This window comes from Malania oleifera, chromosome 10 (genome assembly GCF_029873635.1).
Source record: "Malania oleifera isolate guangnan ecotype guangnan chromosome 10, ASM2987363v1, whole genome shotgun sequence".
Classification (NCBI taxonomy): Eukaryota; Viridiplantae; Streptophyta; class Magnoliopsida; order Santalales; family Ximeniaceae; genus Malania; species Malania oleifera.
The window spans coordinates 10,528,607-10,541,191 of NC_080426.1; the positions used below are offsets into that span (position 1 = coordinate 10,528,607).

General features: G+C 33.4%; 2 protein-coding genes across 2 annotated transcripts; both read right to left on the bottom strand.

Annotated features, from left to right (window-relative positions):
• Nucleotides 1-1,704: 1,704 nt before the first annotated feature.
• LOC131165567 (uncharacterized) lies at nucleotides 1,705-2,418 on the bottom strand. Its single transcript, XM_058123491.1, has 2 exons — nucleotides 2,208-2,418; nucleotides 1,705-2,005 (listed from the first exon to the last, which is right to left on the bottom strand). Exons 1-2 carry the CDS (start codon nucleotides 2,283-2,285, stop codon nucleotides 1,922-1,924), a joined length of 162 nt encoding a protein of 53 aa, XP_057979474.1. The 5' UTR covers nucleotides 2,286-2,418; the 3' UTR covers nucleotides 1,705-1,921.
• Nucleotides 2,419-9,969: 7,551 nt separating this feature from the next.
• LOC131165569 (protein SOSEKI 5-like) lies at nucleotides 9,970-11,892 on the bottom strand. Its single transcript, XM_058123492.1, has 3 exons — nucleotides 11,310-11,892; nucleotides 11,093-11,162; nucleotides 9,970-10,767 (listed from the first exon to the last, which is right to left on the bottom strand). The coding sequence occupies exons 1-3, from the start codon at nucleotides 11,527-11,529 to the stop codon at nucleotides 10,074-10,076; spliced, it is 984 nt and encodes a 327-aa protein (XP_057979475.1). The 5' UTR covers nucleotides 11,530-11,892; the 3' UTR covers nucleotides 9,970-10,073.
• Between the last annotated feature and the right edge of the window lie 693 nt (nucleotides 11,893-12,585).

The window sequence follows — 12,585 nt, forward strand, 5'->3', positions numbered from 1 at the left end:
GGAAGAAGGAAGGAAGAGTGCTATGAATTAGTGCTTTATTTGCAATATTTTGGGGTTTCTAGAAGGAACGAAGCTCGCATATATTTTCAGGGAAGAAATTAGCATTTTCGATGATGTGGATGAAGATTCATTTTCTTGCTTCTCTATGGTACGTTGGTCATGGTAATTTCAAGGGATATGCTTTTCAGATATTCAGCGGGATTGGCATGTCGTGTTGGCTTCTTAGGCTATGCTGATTTCCTTGGGCTGTTTTTTATATTTTTCAATTCTTTTGTTTTTCATAGGTTTTAGACTTTGTTAAGGAGAGGTCTCTTCTCTTGATTGTACATTCTTATTCTATCTAATGAATTTATTTTGCTATAAAAAAGAATTAAATAAAACCAGCTATGCTATATCGATCAGAGTGTTGGGCAACTAAGAACAACGCATCCAGAAAGTAGAAGTTACTGAAATGTGAATGCTAGTGTAGATGAGTGGTATAACATTCAAGTATAAATTGAGGAGCAAACATATTCGCAATAGGTTAGGCATAACACCAATAGAAGATAAGATAAGGGAGAGACAATTAGATAGTTTGGACATATAAAACGTAAGCCAAATAGTGCACCATTGAGAAGGAGCTAACTAGTTGCTATTATTGCTAGTAGAAGGGGTAGGTTAGACCTAAAATAACATGGGATTAAATAGTGGGGAAGGATTTAATAGCCCTTAAGTTGTCCAAGAAAAACATCCTCATCGTGTGAATTGGTGGAAATGGATTCATGTGGCCGACCCCACCTAGTGGACTTTAAGGCTTGATTTTGTTGTTGCTGTTGTACCCTAACCTGAAGATATTATTAGAATCATTTGCAATTTCTACTTGCTGAAAAGGACAAATTAATGTGTACTATATTGAAACTAGTTTATTATGAAAATTGAGTACTTTCCTCCAAAACAAGAAGCTTTAACTTTCCACTAACTTACAAATTCATAGGCAATTTGCAAATTAAATGATCATGCTAATCCAATATTTTTCTGTGTCCAAAAAAGTAAAAGAATTGATTGGTTACTATCCAATTAGATGACCTCCTTAGTCATAATACCATTTGAGTTACATTTCTTAACAAGAAATATCAAATTTGCAGAAATCATTCAAAAATTTTCCAAAATTTATTCACTGTTTTTTATATGATATTTATTACAATGATTAATTTAAAATTATTTATTTATACATAATTAAAACAAAATATTAGCCTTAAAGCACACACAAATTAAAAAGTTCCCACAAATACATGGGCTCCTACCTTGTACGTATTTGGGTGGATCTCTAGAAATATCCCCAAATTTTTTGAATATGATGCCGCACCCCCTGCATCCCTTACGTTTCTGAGCAATATCAAAGAATCCACTATGTTTTGACAAATTCCAAAAACTTCCGCATATTAGAATTTTATTGACCAAAACAACCCTACTATACTTAAAAGTTTTCATCATACAAATCATTTCAGGAAACTGAGGGTTGCATTGTAATACAGAGAAAACTCGGGGAGTGCCAATGGATTTTACCCTATATATTCTAGGCACCTTGCAATGTTCACAAGAAGCAGAGGACTAACAAAGATAACAAGCATAGAAATGCACAAACTTTGTAAAACTCAGCATTTTGGACTTTAGATTTACAGTCTATCTTCTTTTGTTTGTAACCTTTCTGTATGCATCGTGGCATTGTTATAATCACAGTTCAGTTACTAATCAAATTAAAAAATTATACAATTAATTCACATGTAGATAACAAAACAAGGAAATTTTGGAAATATAAAATCGGATTTCTCAAAACACAGAATCGATCAGTTTCACGAGCAACCATCGCATGCTTTACGTCTCAAAGTTAATAGATTGAACAACAATAAATACATTTTTGCTATCTCACAAGAATTTTGAATTAGTCTTGCCGATCGTCGCTTTGCTCTAGGGTTCCGAACTTCTGCTTGAAGGAGTCCTGCTTCTGCATCCACATCATGTGCCCCTGCCAAACCACAGCACGAAGGTTGAAGATTAGATATAGGCAGGAGTAATTGGCATTTTGGAAGCACACTTATCGCTTTGAACGATTAAAACGGCAGCAGATTTTGCTTTCGAAAGCGATAAATATAATCAAAAGAAAACATAATAAAATACGGATTTAATTTGTAGGATAGTAGTAAATGAATGAACTGGTGAACTGTTACCTGAAGAGCTGCAGCCCAGGCGATGAGGGAGGAAGCGAACCAGAACTTCCTGTCCTTGAGGAGCTTCTTCGCCTCCATGGCTGCCCCTTAAACCCTAACCCCCGACCCGAGTCGTAACAGTAATAACAGATTTTGGGAAGGAAACTCGAAAACAATCTTATTGGGCCGGGCTTGGCAACAACTTGGGCTGGACGAACCTTCAGGTTGGGCTGTGGAGGGTGATAGACAGGTGCAAGATTTATGCCCTTCACTTTTTTTTTTTTTCAATTACGCCGAGTGTCTTGGCAACCTCAGCTCATCCAGTTATATGATATATAATCACTGGTGGCGTCACAAGATACTCAGACTAATCTCTCACTCACACTATCTGGCCCTACAGCCAATGCAGGACGTAAACTCAAGTTTTTGCTCAGCGAGGTAGGAATTGAACCCGGACTTATACTATCAAGCAGCCCACCGCAAATCCTCCTACCACCTAAACCAACGCCCAGGGCACTTCACTTTTTTCTTATAAGAATTATACGAGGCAAGTCACAACTAAAAACAGAGGGTTATTTTTTCCTTTTATTTTTTTAATGGTCCAAATGCACATTTATACCTAATTTTTAGGACAGTTCTTCACTTGTTTTTTAAAATGTTAATTTGTACTTATTTTTTGGGTTAAGTAGTTCATTATCCCGTCACTTAATCAAAGGGCATAGTATCTTTAATGGATGGTAAAGAGAAAGAGTAGTAATGTCTTAATTAATGGTCAAATGACACCCATTATGGTCCCTAGGAATAGGGCATAGTCTTTTTGAAAGTATCCAAAAAAAAATTTTTTTTTTTTAAAAAGATATTATTTGGAGTCTCATACTTTCATATTTAACACAATCTTACCAAGAGATAAAAATTTTCAATAATTGTGGATTTCATTACAGGCTCTTGTAAAGTCCTCTCTATGAACCATTGAAATCTAATGGTGTTGTTTATTTGTGTAATGAAATGTCACATTTGGATCAAATAAGACAATAAATTCATTTTTTAATATGATAATAATATTATTGAAAATAAAATAAAAAACTAATCCAATTAATTGTAAAAAAAACTATTGTAGTTCTATATTATTATTAATTTTTTTTAAAAAAATAATGGTTATGATTGCAATATGAGCTATGTGTACCTTTGAGAAATTCATTGTGATACACAACTAACTAATAATTGTTGGAGGATAAAACTCAAAAGTTTCCCTTAGGGAAAAGTTAGGTTTCACATTCAGACAACATGACCAAGAGAGTCTTCCCTCCCTAAACTGAAGGCAAGTAAGTTTGTCATTTATAGACCACATGACCAAAAAAGTCTCCTCAAGTGAGGGCAATTCTAGTCTATCACATGTTGGTCACATAAATCACACCAAAATGCCTAAAAGAAATAATTTGTGCGGCCTAACCCTTTAACTAATGATGTGAGGTTATTTCTAGTGCTTGACTAGGGAAAGATTTGCCAATGACAAAGATTTGAAATAATAATCCAAGATTGTGAGCTCACCAAACCCAACCATGTATCTTTTAGTGGTGAAATATGTACAAGTGAGGGGCACCCCCACCTGAAAAGATAATTGCTCATATTCATTCATTTCTCCTCATTTTTTTCTTTAGTCACCTGAGCAACCCACTAATATGAGTGTCGAAGAGATCTCTTAAAGGTCATCTAAACCTCTCAAAAAGATTTTCTTTTATTTTATAGGTAGCAAAATAGTTGGAGTAGTTGATCCTCATTGGTCACCAAATAATAAGAATTATTTTCACTTACTCTTGCAAATTTTCATGATTTGTGCATATGAAATTGTATAGTTTTAGCATGCACAATAGATTGGTTTGTTCATTGTTTATCATCATCATCATCATCATCATCATCGTGATTATTATTATTATTATTATTATTATTATTATTATTATTATTATTATTCTTGTTGTTGTTGTTATGGTAAAAGGCTCATTTCCTTTGGGCCAATCTTCCTCCAATTAAGACTATGGTCTATAGTAGATTGGATCCTTCTTCTGCAATAGAACCTAATGATTGTTTTTGTCATATCTAACAAATATGATTCTAAAATATTTGTACAGTGGCCGCGATAAATATTTAGAATATAAAATTTAATGATTTGAAATATTAATGACTTTATTCCTTCCCTCTCTCCATATTTTTATTTATTTATTCATGCCTTTGTCATTTCAAGCACATGTTAAGAAAATTACAAAAAACAACCTTATTTATACCTCAATAACAAATTCATTCACACTTTAATCCCTCTAGAGTAGAGTAGGTAGGATACCTATATTATAGTCATTATATTTTCCTTCCTTTGATCCCAAAGACAATATTATAGTCATTATATTTTCCTTCCTTTGATGCCAAAGACAAGTTCTCATGTGTCATTTTGTAGGTTTTCATACCAATTGCTTCTCTCTCTCTCTCTCTCTCTCTCTCTCTCTCTCTCTCTCTCTCTCTCTCTCTCTCTCTCTCTCTCTCTCTCTCTCTCACACACACACACACAATTAAGTATAAAGCCATTCATTGGTTTAAGTGATGCTCTTTTGAAGGCATAAATTGGGGGTTGCCTACTCATTGTTATAGCATTAGGTAAGATACAATAGATTATTTTCCATAGCCTTTATTGTCCGTAAGGAGAGAACAAAGAGCCATGACTCTTCTTTTTAGAGAGCTTACGTCGGGATTAGAATAAATGAAAAATCGCACACTTTCATAAGTAATAGTAAAATGGTTTGGTTTCTTCTCTTATATCTTTGTGTGTGATTTACATGAGGTCTTTCGACTTAATTTAATATGATTCCATAGTGAAACTATGTTTTGGTTATCTTGTTGATAGAAAAAAACAAGTACATCCATACCCAACCCATAAGAACTCTGTCAATTACTTGTATAGTAATTATTAATGTATGTGCCACACATGAAGACATTCCATCAAAGTGTAAGTAAAAAATGACAAGAAATGAAGCTGATGTAGTACTACTTTATTCTAAGAAAAAAAAAAGACAAAAGACAACTTTTAAAAATGAAATAGATTATGCAACTAAAAAAAAAAAAAAACTAAGAGTTTATTCATACAAAAAAAAAAGGTAATTAAATAATTAGCATACATATTGTACAAATGAATGGTTATTATTAAGTGTGAATTTACCTAATGAATTTTTTTTAGAGGTAAGATTAGGTAAAAATGGGGGGTTAAAATAAAGGAAATGTCCATAAGGCATAAGCACAACATGTTTAAAAATGTTCTCACTTTGATCAGTTACCATAATTGTAACTTCTCTTATTGTTAATCATAAAATAACACTATTGTTGTGCCCCTCTTATTTAATTTTCATTCTTCAGGAATACTTCTTGATATCCAATATATCAAAGGGTACTGAGTCTCATCATCGGTTAAATTAAGATATTAAGAAGTAAAAGCTTTATTGCATCACATCTAAAAAATTTAAATTTTGTCTTGAATTGAAAGGGGCGAAAGAGTAATTGTGATTCTTTCATTAATATAATTTGATCCAATTTAATAATTTATTACTATCGCTTCAACAACATTTTAGTATTTCCAACAAGATAGTAACATCTTTTTTACCCAATTTAACTTTTCTTTACCCTAGATTAGAAATGATTCATGGTTGAGGGATCAAGAGTAGGGTAATTCAAATCAGAGGACAAAATTGTTATTTAGGTTAAATAAGGAGATTCATACTTTCTCCCCCATGTTTAACAAATTTAACATCAATTGGTTTAAATATAAATTTTTAAATGACAAACACCAACATGAAAATAATCCCAACTATAGATTTGAGGGTAGTTAATGTTGAAAAGTTAACCCTTATGACAAAATATTTTTATTCAACACTAAAAGAGCTTTTACGTGAAGTGTTATAAAAAATTATTCAAGTATGTAAAATTATTTTTAGACAAGAATATATGTGTTGTTATAAAAAAATTCGTTGGAATAGAGCTAAAAATGTGACATGAGACCCTTTATTTTTAAAAGGATTTAAAAGAATTTTATATGCTTTAAACCACAATTGGTGGATTTTATGCTAGGTGTGGTTCTTTTATTAGATTATAGATGATGTCTTTTTGAGTAGACCATTTTAAAGTTCTTATTAACTATAGTAGCCATAAACGGGATAAGAGGACTTTTTTTTTAGCTTTTTTTTTTCTTTGATAGTTGGAGAAAAGAATGAAGAGTCATGTTTCCTCTTTTTAGTGAAGTTTGAAAATTGAATTAGGGGCGAAACCAAAAAAAACCCTAATGTTCATGTCTTTTAAGTAAAAGAATTCATTTCTTGATTCTTATTTATTTCATGCGTCATTTATGTAACATTTGTTTTTGCATGATTTAGTTTGGTCCCAACAGCGATATTATTTCCCACCTATTTTGATTCATTGGAACAACTAGCCATGGTAGGCAATGAAACAACAAGTAATAATTGAGTTCTTATTGAAGCATAGGAATCATTTAAGCCAACAAGAAACTTCAAGACATAATCTAACTCGTGTCGAAGTAGCAAGAAATTGAACAAATCAAACAAATCACAAGTACATAAAGCCATCTTTCCACAGGTACACGTTGGGAATGATCTATAATTGACATATTCATCCCAAAGAGTCTTAAAGACACTAAAATACTCTGTAATTGACGATGAACCCTAGTTTATATGACTTAAAGATTTTTCAAGATGAAAAACTCTTGGGTCATCACTTTTAACTCATTCCAGAGATTTACGGTAGATGCAACATAAAGCAAGTTATTTCTTATGTCTTTAGAAATGGAATTCAAGAGCCAAGAAAGTACCAAGTTGTTGGCACACAACCAAGCAGTGTGATTATAACGCTGATCAGTAGTAGGAGCAGTGATCGAAACATCAATAAAGGCTACCTTGTTCTTGACAGTCAGGGCCATGGTGATCGAGCGACTCCAAGCAATGTAATTGTCTCCTAAAAAAATTTCTAAAGCGAAGAGAGCACCTATATTATCACTGGGATGAAGAAAATATGGGCTAAAAGAGTCATCTGAAAAATTGACAATAGAATGAAGAGAGTTTATAGCAATAAAATTTGAATTCAAGTTCAAAATGCAAGAGGAAGAAATTTGAAAGAAAAGAAATGATTGAGTGGAAGCAAGATTGGTTCTTGCTCTGATATCATGTCAAGAACTTGATGACAAGAAAAAAATAGAGGGAAAATAGAGGAATAAATTTGAATTGAATGAATTTACAATGAGTAAACTAGTATTTATATACACTCGAAGTAATAACTGAAAAACTTAAAATTAACAGATTCTAATTTCTCTTCTGCCTTCTCTACTTTTAGTTTTTCCTCCTTTGATTTTAATTCCATTTTATAGGTTATACTCCAACAACTGAAATTGATTGATATTGCAATACAAGCATTGTGGAATGCAACCCCTAATTAAGGCACTTGTATAGTAACTCTAGGACAAAGTAATCTAGATTTATAACTCTGATTTGATATTTGGAATAATGTTATATTTTCATTTTATTTATTTTTTTGGTCCACATTACAAGTATTGTAGATTATGAAAGATAAATATATATACACGCACATATATAGATGATGACTTATTTGGTCTTTTTATTCTTTTTGTTATGCGAGTGATGAACCGATGATAAAGGTTTATCAATGATGACTAACAAGTAGTAATGATCATTTGACTTATATGACGGAATACTCATTTCTCGTTAACTCTCTAAATATCACTTGTTTCAATGATGATTTGTGGTTGCAATTAATTAGTTATAGCATAAACAGAGTGGATTTTCTAATGCCATTGCAATGCATGAACGGATGAACCGATAATTTAATTAACTTTTGAACTTCCTAATTTATTGTCACTATACTTGAGGCTTGTAGCAAAATTTATTAATTTCATTATATGAAATGTCAAGCCATTGTGGAGAGCATCACACAAAAGCACAATGCATGAACAACTTCACCAATTCCTTTCATAAATAGTAATACACAAAGGTTAAAATAGTCATATACAATGTGTGTTTTGTAATAGTGTTTTTTCTTATTAAAAAAAAAGTCATTCTATTTTGAGAATACGCAATCATTATTTATAATCTATTACTTAAAATAAATTACCAAAAATACTTAAATCCTAAATTAAAAAATTAAATTAAATTTGATTTGTGTAAAAATTATTTTTAAAAATAAAATAAAATATGGTTAGAAGTTAAATATAATACAATTAGAAAATTTAAGTATAGATAATAGATATTTTTTTTACTTACTTTTTATTATTTCATTTAACATAAAATCAGTCAAACATTTTGAAATAGAGGACAAACTACACTCTTTCCCAAGTATGCATCTCAATTAACTGAAATCTCTTTAAATGTGGATCACAATAACTTAACAAAAATCCTGACTTTGTGCGATCAATTTCTATAAAATTAAATCACATGCACATTGGATTGCCTTCTTTATCAATTTAACAAGTCTTTGTCCCCCTCCACCCCCCATCTTCTCTCTATTGTCAAAGTCTTAGTCAACCATGAGCTTCATTTTCTTGATTAATTAATATTATAGTGTCGCTTAATTTTAATAAAATATTATTTGTTTGCTCATTTATTTCATAATTTTGTCTGGTAAAAAATGCTTCGTATAATTAATCTCTTAACCATTCCTTTTATTGCTATCTAAAAATCAAACGATCTTCATGAATTATTCCCCAATCACAATCACCTGAAGAAGATCAAACAAAAATGGCTTCGAGGACCCGGAGTATATTTCGGAGGATCGCTCCAATGCTTAAGGGACTAATGAGAGACTTTGAATTGCAACAGTAGAAAGAAGTGAATATAGGATGCTTACCAAACCTTGTGATCTCCTTTTTATAGCAACATTGGTAAGCATTTCCTTAACTTGGCATTCATGAGGTATCATTATATTTAGGGGTTACGAGCAACTTATGGGTTGCGAGTAACTCATACAAGTAACTTATAGACGGTTATGTAAATTATCAATCGCTACCTCAGTAATCGAGTTAGGATTATTAATAGTTTAGTGAAAGTTACACAAGACACTCAGCGTTACCCGAAGCTAACCTTACGATTGCTTGCTTCCATGAGCATATTTGTAAATATGGATTTTGGTCATATCACATTTATATCTAATATCTTCTTAATGTAGATCTGAAATAAGAATATGAAATAATTTCTTATTCGATCTACGACGTCCTTATTAAGGCGATTCATACCTTTGTGTTGAGCCTAGTTATATGATATAATACCCTCAAAAAAATTTGGAGTAACACAATTTGAGCTCAACTTCGATATAATTAGTCATGAATTATTACTATTAAAATTACAATTTTTTAGAAATTTTGACCACTTTGTTAGACTAGGATTGTTTTAAAGAGTTTAAAAGTGATATATCATGAGAAAATTTTTTTATAAGTAGTGAGATATTTTCTAATTCATATATAACAAATCTTACATTAACTTATTTGAGCACAAACAAAACAACTCAAAAATCCACTTGTGAATAATTTATATTCAATTATTGAATGTTTGCATTCTTAAAAATTAAATAGATTATGATTAATTAACTTGGTTTAGCACATTATATTACTGAGTAATTTTTCTGATGCTATGAAAAACATTTTTATTACAATAAAATTATATAATTAAAATTTTGTAAGATAATATTATTCAAATAATTTAAAATATATATTTATATGTTGAGCCAAACATAGTAATAATTTTTTCAAATATTCTAGGATGAGAACTCAATAACAAAAATACTGCAAGTGACAATCGTCTTGTCCTAAGATTTCCCGAAAAGAAAAAAATCATTTCAATTCCATGCATCGCGCTGCAGTCTAGTTTCGTACTCTGCACTTGCCAAACACTCCTGATTCTTCCTCAATGTTGACTCCCCATCTTTGACCAAACCCGATCCGCACGAGATCAACTGCATCAGAACCGCAGATGCCTTCATCCTCCCACTGGGTCGGTCACTGCCGGCCGTCTGATTTCGAATATCCGCTGACTCGTCAACGACCACCCGCGACCGGTTCACGACTCCGTCGACGTTCGCGACATCCGAAGACACTTCTGGGCTCGAACTCGACGGAGGCGGCGAGATATCTTCTCTGCTTAGCTCTGTACTGTTGCCGTTCCCGTAAACTTCGTCCTCGTCTCTCACCGCTCTTCTGCTTCTCAGACGCCTATCGTCTGTCTGCGTCGCCGCGTCGGCGGCCTTCCCGGCGAAGTCGCCAGAGGATTCGGCCCTGTAGACTTTACCTTCGCGAGGATCGAAGGAGCTCCAAGACTGATTTCTCCTTCGGATGATGATCGGAGAATCGCAATCCGCGCCGTAATCGTTCGATTCCAGAGGAGGATCTTGCACTGGAAGTGGCTTGTAAAATCTAAAGCTCGAAGAACTTTCGAGAAGCTCTGATCCCTTGAGGACGTACTCGTGGCCGTAAACGGGGTGTATGATGTCGTTCTCGGACAAATCTTGCCACACGAACCCGTTTCTGTAGGTCCTGAATCGACGATCGAATCAAAGGCAGTCAGTATAAGTTATTTAATAGTTAAGAGCAAATGAGCATATCGCACTAAGTAGACATTCGTTCTCTGTTTGGTTGCTGAGAAAACAGAGGAAAGGAACAGAAAATTTTATGTTGTTTTCGCTTTAAAGAGGGAAAAGAGAAAAAGAAAAGAAATGACAATAGGGAATATATTCCAAGTTCCTTTTGTTTTTTCCTCGGGAGTGCTTCCTCAGGTTCTCTTCTTTTTATGCTTTTTTTTTTTTTTTTTTTTCTCAGCAACCAAACAGAAATGAATTTTTTCTTTGAACTCACGACTCACCGCTTAGAAGACCAGGAGTACATGTTGGCCATGCCCTTTCCTCGAAGAACGTTCAAGCGATTCATCACATCTAGAGTACAAAACAGATTGCTAGTACACTCAGCTCAACTAACAAGAGAATCGAATAAACGAAACCAACCTTCGAACTAGATTACCGATCCAAGGGAGAAGAGAATCTCAGATGAAACTCTAGAGAAATTTCTTTCAAAAATAGTACCTCTGAGAAAGAGTCCTCGGGAAGAAGAGAGAAGAACTTCCATGAAATGAGGGTGCTCGAGCTGGCCATTATGGCAGAGGTAGTAAACAACGGCGACTTTTCTGTCGCTGTTGGACCTGTTCTCGACCCATACCTTGGTTCTCTCAGGACTGGCCTCTCCGTCTTGCCATTTCTTTGCCATTGAAGAAAGCTCCATTCTCCCGCTCGAACTCACGGACATTTTAGAAAACGGGATTGAGAATTGAATCGATAATCATCATAAGAGTAACAGAAGAGGAAGATCATTTAGAAATCATAATAAATTTGGGAGCCCCCGGCGTGTTTGTTGAGAAGATCCACAGAAACTCGAAAGTGGGATTTTCTTAAGAGAAAAAGCCGAAAAGGGTGAGGAGAGGCTCAGAGGTGGGGTTTCTCTGTGGTTTGGAAAGAGACGGGCGAGAGGTGGTGAGAGGGAGCTCATATTTATAGGGGCTCTAGGCGGATGCATTGATGGAGAAAGGTGTAGCAATTGCATGTGCGCGCATCTCTTTGGGAGATTTTTGCCATTCTCCATTTGAAAAAGATTTTGAAATTAAGTGAAGACGAGCGTTTAAGCTTAATTTTTATAATTTTAAAGAGTCATCTTCGCATAACTGACAAAAAAATACGGCCACCGGTGATACATTAGTAAAAACTAATTATATTAGAGCATCTTTTTTTTAAAAAAAAATTATTATAATGTTGGCCACAAAAAATAAAAAAATCTAAAAATTAAAAATGGTTGAAATAAAAATGTTTAAATGAGTGGATGATATAAATTAAGAAATGAACATATTCTGTAATTCTTATTAAAGATAAAGAAAAGGGGAGTACAATTAGTGAGGAAAGGAAAAGTAAGCTAGTTATATGGGGAATAAAGTGAGTAAAAATTTAATATTCTTAAATTTGTCAAAAAAATAATAATTTATGATCACATAAATTAGTGAAAAAAAATTCATACAGCCGCTTGATTTTGCTATTCTTTATTAAAAAAAAATAATTTATCCCAAATGATGTGGGTAGCATGGGATGTGCAGTTTTAGCTCAAAATGGATGACTGACTGGGTGAGGAATTGGAATGGGGGAAAGATGCAATGTTCTCGGCATTGCCATTGACCCCCAAACGGTGAAGACAACACCATATGCCCCATGCTTATCCCAAAACAAGAAGAAAAGAAAGAACACCATATGGCCCATTAAAAAGAAGAAAAGGGATGGGGTGAAAAGAAAAAATTAAAAGGCGGGGGGGAGCATAGGG

Bases quoted from the DNA above. Each gene is read 5' to 3' on its own strand.
- LOC131165567 (XM_058123491.1), bottom strand. From the start codon at position 2,285: ATGGAGGCGAAGAAGCTCCTCAAGGACAGGAAGTTCTGGTTCGCTTCC. The intron at 2,006-2,207 runs GTAACAGTTCAC...GTGGTTTGGCAG, and splicing joins CCTGGGCTGCAGCTCTTCAG to GGGCACATGATGTGGATGCA.
- LOC131165569 (XM_058123492.1), bottom strand. From the start codon at position 11,529: ATGTCCGTGAGTTCGAGCGGGAGAATGGAGCTTTCTTCAATGGCAAAG. The intron at 11,163-11,309 runs GTACTATTTTTG...TTTGTACTCTAG, and splicing joins CCGAGGACTCTTTCTCAGAG to ATGTGATGAATCGCTTGAAC. The intron at 10,768-11,092 runs GTGAGTCGTGAG...TCGTCGATTCAG, and splicing joins TACTCCTGGTCTTCTAAGCG to GACCTACAGAAACGGGTTCG.